General features: G+C 38.9%; 1 protein-coding gene across 6 annotated transcripts; it reads right to left on the reverse strand.

The window, feature by feature from the left end:
- Positions 1-193: 193 nt before the first annotated feature.
- On the reverse strand, positions 194-8,430 carry LOC101248742 (nuclear transcription factor Y subunit A-1). Of its 6 annotated transcripts, XR_011212434.1 has the most exons (8): positions 8,044-8,185; positions 6,585-6,680; positions 5,866-6,163; positions 3,375-3,490; positions 3,187-3,255; positions 1,775-1,939; positions 647-1,017; positions 194-583 (listed from the first exon to the last, which is right to left on the reverse strand). XR_011212434.1 is itself a non-coding variant. In XM_010314971.4 (7 exons), exons 3-7 carry the CDS (start codon positions 6,119-6,121, stop codon positions 721-723), a joined length of 903 nt encoding a protein of 300 aa, XP_010313273.1. In that variant the 5' UTR covers positions 6,122-6,163; positions 6,585-6,680; positions 8,044-8,160; the 3' UTR covers positions 194-720. The 6 variants fall into 6 exon arrangements, 4 of the variants coding, with proteins under 4 accessions (XP_010313273.1, XP_010313274.1, XP_025883888.1 ...); XR_738617.4 differs by lacking the exon at positions 6,585-6,680 and having other exon boundaries at positions 8,044-8,309; XM_010314971.4 differs by having other exon boundaries at positions 194-1,017; positions 8,044-8,160.
- Between the last annotated feature and the right edge of the window lie 9,439 nt (positions 8,431-17,869).

The raw sequence follows: 17,869 nt of genomic DNA on the forward strand, positions 1-17,869 counted from the left end.
AAAATAAGATAAATAATAGGTTGCAGCCCAACTTGACCCTTATAATGCAAAAACCAAGTTGCATTAAGACCTACAAGCTCTTCAAATATTATTCATAAAGAGGGACGCGCTTGAGCACACCTTAATATCACGTCGAGGGTTCAATGTTATGGTGATTGGGTTAGAATCCGAAAGGAGGACAAAGAAGCGGATGTGCTCAAAACTGTATCATCCATTCTGTACAATAGCATTGACCTTCACTGTTATAATATGGACTGACTGGACATATTTGCACACTTTAACCTCAAATATGTCATTTCATCCTACTGTATCTATGATAACAGATCAAATCACATCAAAACAAACCAAACTCAGAAATTAATGCAACAATTAGGGAAAGAAAAAAGATACGTATGCAAAACTAACAACCTTTTTACATGGTCTCCTAAACTAAAACTACAGTAACTGGCCAAACATAAACTTACTGAAAAACTTTCTAATCCTAGTTCTAAGTTCATCCATCTCTGTACATAAGGGAAGATGTAATCTCCAAGCAAATGCTGCAACACTGATACGCTCGTCACCTCTGTTGCTCCCATTAACACTAAAGTAAAAAGCCAAGAATGAATTGCCGCCTAGCTTGAAAAGCCAAGAAATGAAACAATACCTGTAAACTCCTCTTGTTCATACTCTAGCCTCGTTGCAGTGCAAGAGCTAGTTTAGACATGAACGTATCTCCAATTACTTGACAGAAAAACCTCCTTCCCTGCTTTCAGCAGACTGGTACTCATCCTTTGATTCTTGAAAGCTACTTTGATTGCCATAACTGCTACCATTTGAATAAGACTGCTGAAGCTCGGCCAACCTTCCATTTTCATTCCTCTTTTGAATATCAGCAGCATTGAACTGCAAAGGTTCAGAACCCGATGAACTCACAGAACCAGTACCCTTAGAAGCATCTGTCTTTTTGGCAAAACGTCCACCCGAGGCCCTTACCCTCCTCAGTGCATGCTGATGTCGAGACTCGTGAAGATATGGCTGTAACACAGGGAAAGGAGGATGTGTAAAAAACTTTGAGAATGCAGCAGATCATCAAACTTCAGAAATGACTACTAATGTCATCACATTATATACGACACGAGGGACCTACTAAAATAACAAATATCAACCCTAAAAGTTGTGACTCCGTTCAGTATTACTGACATCCTGATATAGTTATAGCGAGGATACAAGTAAAAAATATTTATGCGGAACTAATGGTACAAGTCTTCACTTCAACGATACAAACTCATGCAAAAGCTGGAATAAGAAAGCGGAGGGGAACGATAGCCAACTGTGAGCAAAAGTATTGCATCTCAGATCATATTTTTTAAAACAAACAGTGGAAAAAAGTGTTGTAGATAGCCTTTCTTATTTCTCCTAGAGAAGTGGGGTGGATTAAGGGGCACTAACTGCTAAACACTATTTATTTTGCTTGAAGTAGAGAAAAACATCAGTTCTTACACTCCCCCCTCCCCCTCCCCGGCTAAAATATAAAATTCTTCATACATGCAGAGTTCCCTTGCATGCCCACAGGCAAACCAGTCAGATAATATGGAAATCCATTCAGACTTTAGACACATCTGCCATCTGCCTCTGCACCATTTGGAATAGGTACAAGAACTTGGCCAAAGTTCCATATATCTCCAGAAGACTAATTTCATGTAGTAAGTCCTAGTAAAACGGTGGCAACGAATTCCGGAAAACGAGGAGAAGAAAATTGAAAGAGTGACCCCATGAGAGAGCACGTACTAACCTTTCTACCCTTTATTTGCTTCTTTTCAAGTTCTGCTTTAGCACGTGACTGTCTTCGCTGCAGGATCCTTCGATACTGCTTAGCATTAACATAAACTGGTTCTTGAGCCATTTCTTGTGGCAAGGGCATCCTTGCATAGTGCATATCAAGTACATGAGGAGGAACCTGAATAGTGCAACAGTTGGTAAGGACTTCTAAAGAAAAACTCACCATAGATTTAGAGCAAACACTAAGTAATCTGGCTAATGAGCATGTCGAGTTTGCCCACCAACCAGATAATACCTTGGCACAACTGACATCATGATGTCTTTCCATATCATGTTTCAGTTGTCTTTATATGTTCTATTTTGTTCTTTTAATAAACATGAAGCAATAAGAATATTGGAGAATTCATTTTGCGAGCCTCAATATGTTGAGCAATGTAAAGACATGTCATAATGCACACTAGAGCTTTTTTGTACAGTATGCTTAATGGACAATTGTTACGCAAGGGCCGTAAGTTCACTTTTTCAGAAAGGCATAATTCTAACATGTCATAGGAGTAGAGTCATTCAACAAGCAACGATCAAGTTAAGAGGTATCTAGTTCCAATGAGATTCAGGTTTCTATACTGAAAACCAGAGGGGGCCAACAATGATTTTCATATGAATCTTCACGTCTATTAATTAGGATGAACTGGGGTCCTGTAAAGAAGTACTATATAGATTACAGTTGACCAAGTTGTTGACTTAAATATGGTACCAAAGCCTTCCCACCCAGAAACCAAGAGATCCAAACACCCTTTTTTACGCAATGAGTTGTAACGTTCTCTTCTTTTTTAGATTCCCCTTCTGCCCAATAGCACAAGCTCCCTCTATTAAACCATTTTGGCATCGAATGCCACCAGAAATTCTTAGATTTATTATATTATATTGAACTTGGGTAAATCTATCTCAATCGCTCTGGTTGGAACTTTAATGAACCACTCAAATGATGGTGTCCGCAATATCCAATAATTGTGCTGGAATTGTGCATCAGTAGCACCATTAAGGTGATGTACAACTTTGGACCAAAAAACTTGCACAAGAAATAGGTCATCCCAGTCTTCCTGAACAATAATGATGAAAGTATATACAACAAACTCCTGGAAGCAAGTAGCGCCGAGAAGAAGAGTGTTTCTAAAGCATCACTAAAGTGGCAAGAAGCTAGTAGAGGCTCAAGAGAGGACCAAGACAAATCTGATTTCACAATTTTCAAGCACTGATGTGTTCTGGTCCAGAAAGATATTATACTAAAGTCGCTCACATTAGCAGCAAGAACAATAATATTGAACGAAACATGAGATAACCTCTCTCTTTTAAGAGCTTAGGTAAAAGATTTTAATACACAAATCAAAGAATAAAATTTGACTTGAAATATTTAAATGTGTATACCAAAGGCTGGCCAAAAGCTGTCATCATCCCGCCATAGTATGGATCAACATATGGGTTTGGAGCACACGCCTGGTAGCCAATCAAACAGAATCACTTCCACATGAGTCATAAGACATTATCAATGAAGCAACTCACCAAAAATGATAATTATAACAGATCTCAAAACCCATAAAAATGGTCAAACATACAATAGAGTGTCCAACAAGTTCAAGCTGCTGGGGCTGTGCTAGGCTTCCATCAAGTCTTGGAGGTATGGCTGGAGCAGCTGGCTGAAAATTCTGATCCGCCTTCCCATAACTCCCATCTGATCTTGAAAATAGATCTCATTAGTACCAGTCACATAATCCATACATTAGGACATTTATTGCATACCTAATGTAAGTGGATAAAACGTAACCTTTCTCCAGAAGTTTGAACTTTAAGATGCAGGGTGTATTTTTTTCTTCATCTCAGAAATTTTAGGATTCAGTAACATGGATAGGAGTTTCAGTACAGCATGAAAAAATGTGTAAATATGGTTAGACATACAATACCATATATGCATAATAAATAACAAGTAATAGGGATGGGATCCCCTCCAGTAAGATCAATGCAGTTGTTGATTTATGGCACTTGTCTGTCTACAAATTAAAGGTTTGGACTGTAATCCTCTTTTTTGTTCTCCCTCATTATCACCCACTTCCCAACATTAATTTACTTACATCTTTATGTACAATTCTCTTCTAGTCTTAAGATACCCCAATGAACATAACGACGGAGTTTCACTATATCTGGCTGCCAGAATTTGGTTTCAGTGGCAGAGCCGCAGAGGCTACCTCACCTACCAAAGCCTTTTTTTTGTCAATTTCAAAAAATAAATAAATCTATAAACAAAAGAGCAAACCAAACCCTTATCATCTCCCTGTCCACATACATACAGAAATTGCTTTTGCGCAATGAAGTTGAAGCTGCTATGATAAGAAAGAGGACTCAGTTGCAAATGGGTTTAGGGCAGTGAAATTCTAGGGAAGAAAGAAGAAAGCTTTTCTGAAATTGCACAGAAATATATAAATAGATAATATTGGAGGTAAGGAATGGTACTGGAATTGCAGTAAAACCTGCACTTTTAGAGAGACGGAATGACATATTTAATGAAAGAAAAACAAGATTTGGAAATTCATGACGGTGGAATATGGAATTGAAACGTAAGCCTATAATTTATAGATAGACACCTGTCCTAAATCAAAGACTCCATTGATCATTACTGGAGGGGATTCAAAGGGCTATAGCAATCCAGTTTTCAATTAATTTTTTTTGTTAAAACCCATTTATACTGGAGGGGATCCAAAGGGCCACACTAACTCAGTTTTCAATTTTTATTTTTATTTTGCTCACACACATTTTTATGAGTATGCCAAATAAGCTTTAGTTTAAGTTGTGGTAAAAAACTGGCAGATTCTTTTGTTCTTCTAGATCTTGCTATAACAAAAAAAGGAACTCTACATGTGGCTTACACTTACTAATGACCCTATCAAATAAACAAGCATGTTCCATCACATTTTAGAAGCTCAATCCATCTGCAACTAGCACGAAACCCCTAGCATCCACCCTTAACAGTTAGTTATTAGTTACTACCAACAGGAAAAAGCAAGGAAATGCTAGCCTCCCTACTCGGTTTCTTCAAACTTCCTGCCAACCTACAGAACTCTGTCTCTAAATTAAAAAGGAGTAGCTTCATAAATCTGTGTTTGCTTGATGGAAGCAGGAAAAAACGGTTTTTGTTCTTCATAATATGTGATAGTTTAAATCAGGTACCCATCTTCTCCTTTTTCCTTCTCTGTGTTCTGTTTTGTCTGCCACCTCTTCTTCTTCTTCTTCTTCTTTTTATTCCCTGTTTCACTTTCACCTTCATTGATCAATGAAACTCCACGGAATGTTGATTGAATATGCTACGAAATTCCCTAGATGTACTGTGTCAACATGATACTGGTCGTCAAAGAAAATTGAAGACTCCATGCAACAGAGGATGGTTTACACAATCAAGAATTTACGGTCATGAGTAACTGGTGTGTGAAAGCTGGCCCGAACAGCACATTCATGAAAAAAAAATATTATTTGTTACATATTATATTATACCCACGCATCTATTAGCGGTTTCCTGGTGCTTGTACCCATACTCCGATCCATCACCCTCAACTACTATAATGACGAATCCGATTCTAGATCTTCACCCATATCAATTGCTTGCAAACAAGAAACATAGGTTTTCTTATGTGAGAGTTTAAACTTTTAACCAACTTCTTTATGATTGCTTGTGCAATTCTAAATCACTAAGAAAAAGACACAAAAACTCCACAAGGAAGTGTATTTCAGGCACTTTGCTTACCTGGAAACCATATGATACCAAAGTAATAATAAGATCAATAACATATTTTACTAGATGCAATTAGCAAAAAGAAAATATTTTCAAAAAAGTAAAAAGGTCAGTGAAATGCTTGTCATGTACACCAAGATATTTAGCATGTATAATAGTATTAATAAGATTGCTCTTCAAAAAATGGATTAAGCAATACAATTTGGGCGGACAACAAAGGACAATTACTTGGTACTTCTCACAAAAGGTAAAAAAGTCAGACTCTGTCTCTCTATCAATGATCATGATTATTTTATCACAAGAAACATTAAAAATTAAAGATGTACCTGCATGCAAAGGTACGACACTTTGTGATTTTTCAGGAGCATCATCATCTTCCTCATTGATTCCACCATCAGACTGAGATTGGCCATCCACGGATTGTTCCAATGATGATGAATCTGATGCATTTTCCCGCATCAACCCAGGGGAAACAGGAGTATAAACAGCACCATTCCACCAAGGTTCAGGATATACAGTGGAACGTGGAACATTATATGCATTGGTTTCCTCCCGATTTGTGCTTTTGGAATTTGATGGCATACTGCTGTAGTTTTACTCTCAGAGTTCCACAATATGAGTGTCCTAATTACAAAGACAAATAACCAGTTCAGGGAATTTATTTAAAGAAAAGCACCTCCATATGCAGTTCTAGCTACTGAAACCACACATGCAGATGTCTTCTAAATCTACACTTTAATGGAGGGTACATGGGATTCACTGACTAGCGTTTAACAATGGCCTTCATCTTCACTTGAAGAAAATGCTTTGACCTTTTCAAATCTAGTGTACGTAAGTAACTAGAACTTCAAGGAATCTCGGCATACTTCACAAGATTAACTAACGGAGAAAAAAGACACCATGGTTTTTATTTTTTGAACAAGTGGTGATTGAACCAGCTTATTCACACATCGACTATTACACGGGTACCTACTACCTTCCACCAATGTAACTACTAGGTAACACCTGCCCACCTCCAAGGCTTAGGTAAATAAGAAGAAGTTACCTGGCATGTTTTGTCTCTCGTCTCTGTTGAGACTTGAAACGTCTCCATAGTTTTCATCTCATATTATTGACTCTTAGACCCTCAGATACCTTAATCCTGGCAAATTCACCCAAGGGAAAATCAAAAGTAAAATTTTCGGTGCTCCCAGCAAAACCCAGCTCCAAAGACAATATTGTTAGAGGTTGATTTGAGGAGTGGTTAGACCTTGAAGCTACGTGAATTTCAAACTGAACACTCATCTCACTTAAGCAGCACTTTAGCACAGGTTCGATTCACTAAGGTGTACCTCATCATCCCCAAATCCCACCTTGAAAATAGTGGTACTAGACAATATATATCTTGGCAAAATAACATCAATTGTCAAAGAAATGGTTTTGAACTTACTTTACATGCTTTAAAAAATAAATACAATACTAGTCCTGTAACCTGAATTAGAAATCTAAAACTGAATATTCAAACCTAAATCAAGATCAAATGGCCTTGAACTTACTTTAAATGCTTTATTTGACATATTTCACTTATTTAGTCACTTTTTCTTGCATTACATGTTCGTGCTTGTGCGTTTCTGGAATTGTTCTTCTTCATTGCCTATATCTTTATCAAACAATCTTTGATTACAATTTAAACCCCTACGAGCTTTCGGCACTTTCTTATGCTTTTTGCTTTTGACAACACTGCTTGCAACTAGTAAAGAATTAATTTCCCCTATTGATAAAATGAAACATCACACATTCTCCCTACCTCATCTCGAAATTCAAGAATTATCTATAATAAAAGGGACTAATCGAATGAGAATCTGCACCTCCGTAGGAGCTTTCATATAGAGCAGCTTCATGCACAATAGCTATCAAAGAACAACTATGATTATTCTTTACTTCGGAGTGGCCCAATTGAGTTTGAGACTTCCATGTGGGAGGTCTCGAGTTCAATATCCCTTTGAAAGCAAGGGGTTTGCCTTCTGGGTCAAGCTCGTCGCACCAAACTTGCTGCGCCTAATGCGGGTTACCTAACCTATGTGGTTTGCGAGCTATTGCATAGGAGAGGGGTTTTGCCTTGTGCGCACATAAAGGGGGTAGCGGCTGCAATTTTCCGTTGTCATCAAAAAAGATTGAACCACCCATGAGAAAAAATGGATTAGAAAAACCTAAACCCACAACTTCTAACACCAATCCCATAATCAGTATATTTCCTTTTTCAAGAATTCAGAAATACCCATTTAATCAAAAAGGGAATACAGAAACAACATCATATCGAAACACACATAAAGATTGTAACTTTTCAAGAAATTAGAGTTACCCTTTTTCCAATAACAACAACAACAACAAAGATAAAACATGGATTTCAACAGAAACACATAAAGATTGTATCTTTTTGAAGAAAATTCGATACCCATTTCATGAAAAAGCTGAAATCATGAGAATTGAAGAAAATAAAAAACACCCAATTCAAAGAAACTTACCTGCACGTAGGAGGTATGAGAGAGAAGAGAGAAGAGAGAAGTGATGAGTGATTAGTGATTGATAAAAAAAACACAAGCCCTAGAATTTTGGGTAGAAAAAAGAGGGCAAAATTGAGCAGTCAATGAGCTTTTTTTGACAAAATTTTATTATTATTACTATTATTATGCGATACTATTATATTACGTAGTACGTAAAATTGATGATTCAAAGAGATCGGTACAGAGTTGATGTGATAAAGTCACATGTGGAAAGATCTAGAATGTGTACCTCTCATCTACGCATGTCCAAGACTTTATAAACTTCCTTTTCTCTTTCTTCTACTCCTTTGGGTTCTTTTTGCTCTTCATCTTAACTATAATATAGGAAAATACTATGACACGAGATTTGAAAATACAATTATCGAAAGTCATAGTCTAGAGTCAAATATCAGGTAAGAAATTAAGGTCGAGATTTGAGTCTCGAGTCAAAGTTGGATTATCAAGTCGGATATAGAGTTGGATTTGGATATCGAGTCAAATCTCGAGTTAGGAGTTGAGTCTTGAGTAAACGACGAGTGTCGGTTCCTAAGCTAAGGTCGAGAGTCAAGGTCTCGTGCTTGGGATCAAGAGTCCATAATTGAGTCATGCTTATGGTCTAGTTCGAGTATCAAATCCTAAGTTGCGCAGGATTCAGGTTCCACTCTGATTTTTGAGTTCGACCAAGACCTCAACTTTGGGTCTCGACCACAACCTAAACTTGATTTTCCACCCCCCACCCGGGATCTAACCTCGAGTGGAGACTTGACTTTCATCTACGACCCCAACCTAAAACCTGACACTCGATCTAGATCTCACTTGAGACATACTCTTGAACCCTATCGGAAACCAACTCTCAACCCCAAGACTTGATTATTGACTCAACTCGAGATCCTGACCCAAGCCTCTGCTTTTGGTCCCAATCCAAAATCAGATTCCCGGTTAGAAACTCGACTTTTGACTACAATCATTACTAAACACTCAAGACCCAAGATCCAACCACGACTTGGGACTTGACTCTTGATCTTGCCCTTGAACCTAACTCCCAACTCCCAATTGGGCCCAAGATTCAACCACGACTTAGGATTTAACTCTCGATCTTTCCCTTGATCAAATTAAACTCCCGGCTCCCAATTAGGACCCAAGATCCAACCTCGATCCCTGGCCTGACTCTCGATCCAAAACTCGATATTCTACCTTAACATGAGTACTCTAAGGGCCTGTTTGGATTAATTACAAACGGTCAAAGTTACTTCTTAGTCATTTTTAGCTTTTGAGAGTACAAAGTTAAAAATCAAAAGTAGATCTCATACTTTTTATTTTTTTACTTAAAAATCATTTAAAGTTTGTTTTTTATTTTTTGATTTAAAGCTACTTTCTTCGGCCTATCCAAATAAGTTCAAACTCTCAAACCCAATTAAACCCCAACTCCCAACCTCAATTTGAGATCCAACCTCAACTCCGACCCAAGATTCAAGCCTCAAAACTGAAATCCTAACCTCGGCCTTGGACTTAACTCTCAACCCCGAATTAATACCCAACCCTACGCTGGGACTTAACTCTCAACCTTTATTTTGGAGTCAGGTTTTGAGTTGAGGTCGGGTCCGAAATTATGATTGAGAATCATGTCTCGAGTTAAGGTCCACTTTTGAGTTTGAGTCTGATTAGATAGTAAGATCGAAAAAGATTTTTGTAGAGTGTTTTCTTACTTTATCTTGGGATGTCATTTAACACTATAAAGATATTTTTCAAATCATTTAATTCAATAACGTAAAAAAAAGGTTTATTTTTCCTTTTTCCTTTTAAAATTAATTCATGATCTAAGGGAAGGGAGAACAGACGATCAGGTTAAGGTTGAATATTTTTATTTATTGATTTTTACTTCGTCTTTGATACACATATTGTGGCTTGAGTATATTAGAATTTCAAAGAAAAATTCATATGATGGATGATTTAAGCACTTTCTAAAAGATAAAATTTTATAATTATTTTTAGTTTTAAATTTATAAGTTTCGAATCATCAAAAAGTATATATATTAAAAAAAAAGAACTCCTAATCAAGGAATAACAAGTAAGTAAGAAGTGAAAAAAAGTTTTTTTAAAAAAAATTAAACATAAAAATAAATAAGGTTTTTAGAAAGAAGTAATATTAATTTAAGGGCTTAAAAAATATGCAAATATCCTCTGTGTAAGATAATAATATCTCTGCTATTCAAAAACTAAAATATATATATTCTCACACTTTAATAAAAAACTAAATAAAACACATGCCACAATTTTATTCATAAATTCAATATTTAATAAATATTATATTAATAAATAAAAATTATAACACATCAATATCCGTAGTATTTTCAATTCACAACGGTGACCTTATCACTACTCTCTTTGAAATAAGAAAAATAAAAATATAAAATTTACATGACACCTAACCTAAACACACAAGCTGTGATTGACGCGTGGCACTTTTGTGGTTCCCACAAGTCTTACGTGGTCCCACTCCTATTTATGGTTGCCTCTTTAGCCACGTACAAATTTTGTTGGAATAATATTTTTCTACAAAAAACAAAAAAGCTTTGTAATTTCGAATCTTCTTTTTATAGTAAATTCCTTTTAAGTACCCGTTCCGTTTAATAAAAAATAATTTAATTTGACTTGATTTATTTTTTTAAAAAAATAAAGAAGATTTTTAAATATTATAATTTTAAATTAAAATTATATTAAATCGTTCTTTAATTTTATAATTTTAAATATGCCATATAAAAAATAAATATTATTTTTCTTGACTTGAAATAAACTAAAAAGAAAAAAACGTCATTTATTATATATGAAACATTACAATGATAGAATGCTCCCATAAACAATAATTGCGTGAGGCTTTATTTTTCGTTTCAACACTTGAATGGTAATATTTATTTTTTACTTTTTTACTCATTTTCTTTCATTTTTTCAATTTTTTTTTACTAATGTAATAAATATCTAACTCCCAACTATATAAGTAACAATAATATAATTAATGAAAATACTTATAAATTGTTTTTGTCAATGAAAACATGCTCATGACTGAATATTAAGAAAAATCTTATTATTCAATTTTGTTAATGGCATAAGATTAACTAACAAAATCAAGTTTCTTAATTATTAGCATTTTTTCAAAAATTAAATTTATTCAAATTTATTATTTGATAGCTCTTTTTGTTTTGTCTTAGCCTTTAGTTTATATATGTGCCGTCATTATCTTAACATAAAATATCAGTTAATTTTTTTAAATCTTTTTACGTAGAATTCGTATAATAATAATAACAATAATAATAATAATAATAATAATGATAATAATGAATAGTTAACTTAAACGTTGTCGAAACCAATTGATTCTCGAAGAATAAATTAAGTATTTAAAATTTTAATTCAAAAGACTAAAATTTCACTATGTGATATTTGCTTTACCCTGCATAACTTTTTTAATTCGCTTATAAATTTGTCTTATTTGGCCTGTTTATCTCGTTAGTGTGTTTATTTTAAATTATAATATAATTAAGATGAAAAAATTATCTATAATTTTTAAACAAGATCAGAAATTGGCTTATTTTATTAAAAAACACAAGATCAAAAATTGATTTGCTTATAAAATATTGAGCAATAAGTTTATTTTTAAAATTAACAACTCTAAAAGTTTTTAAATAAATTAACAGAAAATATGTTCATCTATATTCTTTTTATCAGATGTAATAATTATTTGATTGTGCATTTAAAAATTAGATTTTATTAGGAGTAAAGAAAAAAGAGGAGTGAGTAGAAAAGAAGTGGTGGATAACAACTAAAAAAATGAATCCACTATCCAAATGTCAAAAGAAGAATGGAACCTCACACACAATTATTGTTGGTTGGGTGATACGCTCAAACTTACTTCTCAAATGAGAAGTAAAGCGATCGCGTCAAGTAAATAACCCAACTAGTGAGGTTGGGATCGTTCCCACGAGGAAAATAGTCTAGACTTAACTCCAACTTGTTATTACTATTGTTCGGTTGATGACTTCCTTAAAAAGTAAAAGCATAAAAGGGGGTTTTTGTACTTCCTAATAAAATAAAAAAATAACTAACGAACTTGACAGAGACACTTAACAGCTTTTAATGTTGAGTTTTAATCAAGTAATTAAAGGAACTAGGGTTTACGTGTTCCCCACAGGTTCGTAACATGATAATTCTAGCTATAACAATTCTTTCCTAGTATCTTGCATGCAAAGTGATAAGCTATGTATTTCTAAATCCTTGGTCCGGCATCTAGAAAATCTCACTCCGCACCTTGGTCCGGCTACGTGTGTTGCTTTCCTAACCCTTATCCTTACCTCATATTAAGCATCATATTCGATATTTGACTCAGTTATTACCTCGTACCAATCAATACTAGCCTATTAGATAGTATACACTAAATCTATGTTAATAATTCTTTTCCTATTATCTACCTCCTTGGTCCGACAAGTAGCATTAAGGCGAGTTCTAACGTTGATCATCCGTTAAAAAGATTTCTAAGCGAAAGAATTATTAATACATGCAAGACACTATTCTAGAATTGTTATTTTAGCTAGGGTTTATCTCATTATTTGCCTATGGTTCCCACAACCCTAGTTATAGAGTTTAGTTCCTCATATTCATAAACACAATATTCAAATATATTAAACAAGAAGTCATGTACTTACTTTAATGAGAAAGAATAAAGTCTGAAAATTTGCTTGATTAATCAACAAGAGTTACTTGTAAGAATCTCCAACAATCAAAAACTCAGAAAAACAAAGTCTAATAATAGATGTTTAATCTCCAAGAGTCTAACCTCAAAAACGAGGTTTTTCGAACTATTTATAAAAAAAATAAAAACCTAATTAAACAAGGATTCTAATTACTGGAAATCTGTCAAAACGCGGCTGGGTCGACGGACCACGCGACGGAACGTCGTGGTCATGACGGACCGTCGTGGGCTCCGTCGCCCCATACTTGGTGCAATTCTTCTGCTGCTTTCTTCATTCCCCTCGACGGCAAGTGTGACGGACCGTCACAGTCACGACGGTCCGTCGAGGGTCTTCGTTACCAAATACTTCAACTCTTGGAATCTGGGTACTGGGATCACTTCTCTGATCTTCGCGACGAACCTGCAGGACGGGCCGTCATATCCATGACGGACCGTCACAAGCTTCGTAATCCCACACTTGGTCAGACTTCCCCATCTTCCTTCAGCAGCTTCTCTACGCTGCCACCTACGGACCGTCACAAGCACGACGGACCGTCATAAGCTCCGTAGGTGGTCTCTTCTTCATTTTTCGCTCAAAATCTCTGCATTCAGCTTTAGAAAGATTTCCTGCAAAACAAAGAAAAACTTATATCAAAATTAGCACAAAAAGGCTTTCGGACACAATAAATTTAAGGAAAAGGTATTAATTATACCGTGAAACCACGGTATATCAACACCCTCAACTTAAATTCGTTGTTTGTCCTCAAGCGACGCACTATGACTCACTACACAATCTTTGTACAATAGTATTCATGTTTTATCCTTTGCAATCATTTGACTATCAATCCCGACTAATCCCATCAAATCTATGCATGCTATCGCTATTAGGCTTGACTTTTGTGGGATTCGAACATGACACAGACTCACCATGCACTAACACCTATCCTCTTCAATTTCTCACCGAGGTGCTAATAATTCCGGTATTGCAACTAGTGTCCTCACTTTAGAACAAAATCCTCATTTTTCACACAATGATTTCAGTTTGAGTATAAGGATTACATTTCAACACTCGCTCTCAGAACAAAGTCACACTCATTCATACCTATTGCCATAAGCTTGCCCTTATTTTCACTGCCTTAAGTTCGCTATACAACCCTTAGGATCACGATAGGACTTTTTAGCTTGTAACGTAGGCTCAGATTCAGGTAGGGTATATTTAGGTATACTTTAGTGACTTTTTGCCCTCCTTGACATATCGGCTAAACCTTTCGCTCTATATCATTTTATCTCGACCAGTTTCTCCTATTCTTTCACCTTGCTGTTTCCCTTCTTTCTTCATTTGTGTAAGTGACTCTTTTCTTTTCTTGTTTGTAATTCTTGAATATTTCTTTTTTTTTTTCAACGAGTTCTTGAGTCACTTTACTTTTGTTCTTTCTCTCTCTTTGTTCTTTCAACCCCACTTTCCAAAGCATTCCTCAAAACAGACACCCTCAACTCATGGCTTTGCCATGAGTCAAGGTACACAATACCCAAAATCGGGTCAGGGCCATAACGAAGGTTGTTTATACATTAGCCACCCTCAACTTATGCTTTTGGCATAAGCTGAGGTGCACATGTCCAAGGAGGGACCAGGGCCAACATATTGTTCCCAGAAAAGATCAGTTGGGGTGAAAAAGAAAGGTCTAATTTTAAGCTCAAATTATTTGGATCAACGAAGGATAACTTTCATTTGGTTTTTTTTATTTAGGCTAGAAATGGGCTATATTGAATAAGGGCCTATGATCCTTTCCTAATTGTATGTTACAGCTTACTTTTAGCAGGACTAACCAGGCAAGTTCTAGCTCAGTATCAGTAGTGGACTATTCAACTTTCCTCACACTCACTTGACATCTCATCACTATACCAGATTATCAGACACCTAGTTCGACTTGAAGGTTTAGGGTAGTGCAATGGTGTAACTCTATTTCATGTTTAGATCCACACAATTATCAGTTACTACGCCTTTTCATACAACCTTTTCCAGTTTTATCGGGATATCATTTCAGCCATCATGCTTCAGAGTTAAACTATGTACAAAAGATATAACGTGCCGGTTCAACAGAAAAAGTAATCAGTCTTTTGGGGAAAAAGAACACAGGCAAGAAAACCCCAAAAGAGGATAGTGAGTTGGGCTACTCAGACTTCACCCTAACACTCACTTTCCATTTACCCCACCCCCAACAAAAAAGCATGCAATTGTCCCCAATGCATAAAAAAAAATCTAAAGACTAGAGGGGTAGGTGAAGCAAACCTGTGGCGCATAGCGCCGTCGATCAACAAGCTGGTGGGTATGGTTTCCCAGAACCCACATCCTCTGCAATCTGGACACCCTCAGTGATGTCCTCAGCAAAAACTGCACCCTCAGTAGTGCCTCCTGCCGTCTCTACAGTGCGGGAGCTAGACGCCCCAGCCGCTATCTGTGATGCTCTGATATGGTGTGCCTCCGCCTCAGCAAGTGAGGCTCTCCTCGCGGCCTCCATCTCTCGACGCTCTTTCTTCCTTACTCGCGCCTCATCCTCTGATCGACCCCTATGTCTCTTGGCACTCTCTCGAGGGGAAGTTGGGGGAATGTCTGGAGTAGGAAACAGGGCCGCCAATACAGTATCCTCAGCAGGCTCAACAGACTCTGACACTCTTGTCGCTAGGATCGTGTCGATGTCTGCACGAAGACTGGCGACTGCAGCCTGGAGAGTCGACACATCTATCGGAGGGGCTGGTCGAGCTAATACTCTCAATTCAAAGGCATAGAGGCGCTGCTTAACCTCAGCAATCTTCTGCTGCATCTGCCTCTCCATACGCGCCTTAGACTCAGCAATAGACTTCTGCATCCACGGCTGGATATGATGCAGAAGAGTGGCCATTTGTGCCTCCAGTTTTTGGACTCGGGCAAGCGGGGCCGGTGTCGGTAGAGGGGCTGTGTTGCTACCCGGGATAGACTAGACCGGGGTAGTGTCCGTGGATGCCTGTGTAGCTGTGCGAGCCTAGGCCACCGTATCCGCAAGGTCATCAGATAGTGGTGGCAGCTCTTGACGGGGCCCTCGACGTGGGGCCAACTCATTGGCCTCGTCTCTGATGAGGCCGACGTCAACGGTACTCGGCGGGGTCCTCAACTGATCTATGTGTCATATGGGCACACCTGCAGACCTGCAAAGGGCAAAGATCATGCACGGAAAGGGGTAGGTGGTGGTGACCTTGAATGCCCTCTCGTGCATGACTGCCTGGAGAAGCCATGCATAGTCCACCTCGAAGCCGGCTATCATCGCCGCCATCAGCACTGCTCGATCCCAGGTGACTATGTTATCAGCAGCTGTGGGGGAAAGGCAGTGACGCACGAGCAGCCACAAGAACTTGGCGACGAACGTGAGGTTGGCCTTCTTGATGGCCCCCTTCGGCTCGGTGACCCAATCTGCACCCTCTCCGTCGACTGATAAGTGTAGGGCCATCCACCGCTTGGTGGTCTCCCTCAGTGCTGGCTCTCGCAGAAACTGTCCATCCTTCACTACCTGCCAGCGGTAGTCAAACTCGGCAGTGATGGGGGTCCGAGTAGCATCTGCACTTTCACCGTATAGGAACCGGCGGATGGCGGGCAGGGAAATGTCAACCTGCACGCCCCGGACTAGAACCTGCTCCAATGGGGCCTGTTTCGCGGGAGCAGCCCGCCTGTCGATCTGTGATCGGAGAGTTGCTACGTAGGACGCGTAGAACTCTCGAACCATCTCCTCACTGTATCGTCCCAAGGGACGGGCTGTCCACTCTAGGTGATGCCTGGTGAATATGTTGTGGATCTTCGGCATCGAGGGGAGACTCCCTGTAAGTACCCGCCGCTCCAGGGTGAGTGTTCGAGTCATTACTCCTTTATCGGTCAAGAACTTCACGTCGGAGTAAACCTGAAACTGGCCTTCAACGCACCACCGGTTTGGCTGGTCAGAGGCTGGGGTGGGGACCGGGGCTGGTGCGCCGGATGTGGAGTCTGAACTGTCAGCCTCATCAGACGAGGCCGACGCTGCAGCAGTGGCGGGTGCGGGAACCTCAGCAGATCCTGAAGCTTCCTCGGACCAGGATGCTCCCAAGGAGCCAGACGCTCCTTCCTTGTTTGTGGTCGACCCAGAGGGTGTGCCGGTCAGTGTGCGCTCCTCATCAGACTGGGAGGCAGTGACTACGCCGGACGCCACCGTCTTGGGTGTGGCTCTGGGGGCACGTGTAGCACGGGAAGGGGCGGAGGTGCCTGGGGGCATGTATTCAGGGTCCCGCTCATCATCAGACCTGATGATCAAGCATGCAGACAGGGTGACAGACTTAGATCGCCCGCGTGCATAAGTGCGGTCTTGCTTGGGTGCCATAGTCGATAGTACCTGTAAAGAGGCAATATTAGTATGAGTATTGGCAATCAAATCAGGCAAGATCATATGACATGAAACTTTAAAAAAAAGTGTGTTAGTAATATTGAAACTGTACCACACGACGGGACCTATGACGGCTCGTCGTGACTATGACGGACCGTCATGAGGTCCGTCGTGTTATACTTGGTATATGTATATATAAGGAACCCTGAAGGAGGGGTCGCTGACCATCATGACGGTTAAGCAGGACGGACCGTCGTGGGTATGACGGTCCATCGTAAGTGTCCGTCGTTGGACACTTAGAAAATGATGGGAGACCCTCAGAAGAGGGTTCTCTGACCATCATGACGGTCGTGCAGGACGGACCGTCGTGGGTATGACGGTCCGTCGAGAGTGTCCGTCGTTGGACACTTGGAAAATTTTTGGAGACCCTTATCATAGGGGTCTCTGACCATCATGACGGTCGTGCAGGACGGACCGTCGTGGGTGTGACGAACCGTCGTAAGTGTCCGTCGTTGGACACTTGGAAAATTTTTGGAGACCCTTATCATAGGGGTCTCTGACCATCATGACGGTCGTGCAGGACGGACCGTCGTGGGTGTGACGAACCGTCGTAAGTGTCCGTCGTTGGACACTTGGAAAATTTTTGGAGACCCTTATCATAGGGGTCTCTGACCATCATGACGATCGTGCAGGACGGACCGTCGTG

Source organism: Solanum lycopersicum, chromosome 11 (genome assembly GCF_036512215.1).
Source record: "Solanum lycopersicum chromosome 11, SLM_r2.1".
NCBI lineage: Eukaryota > Viridiplantae > Streptophyta > Magnoliopsida > Solanales > Solanaceae > Solanum > Solanum lycopersicum.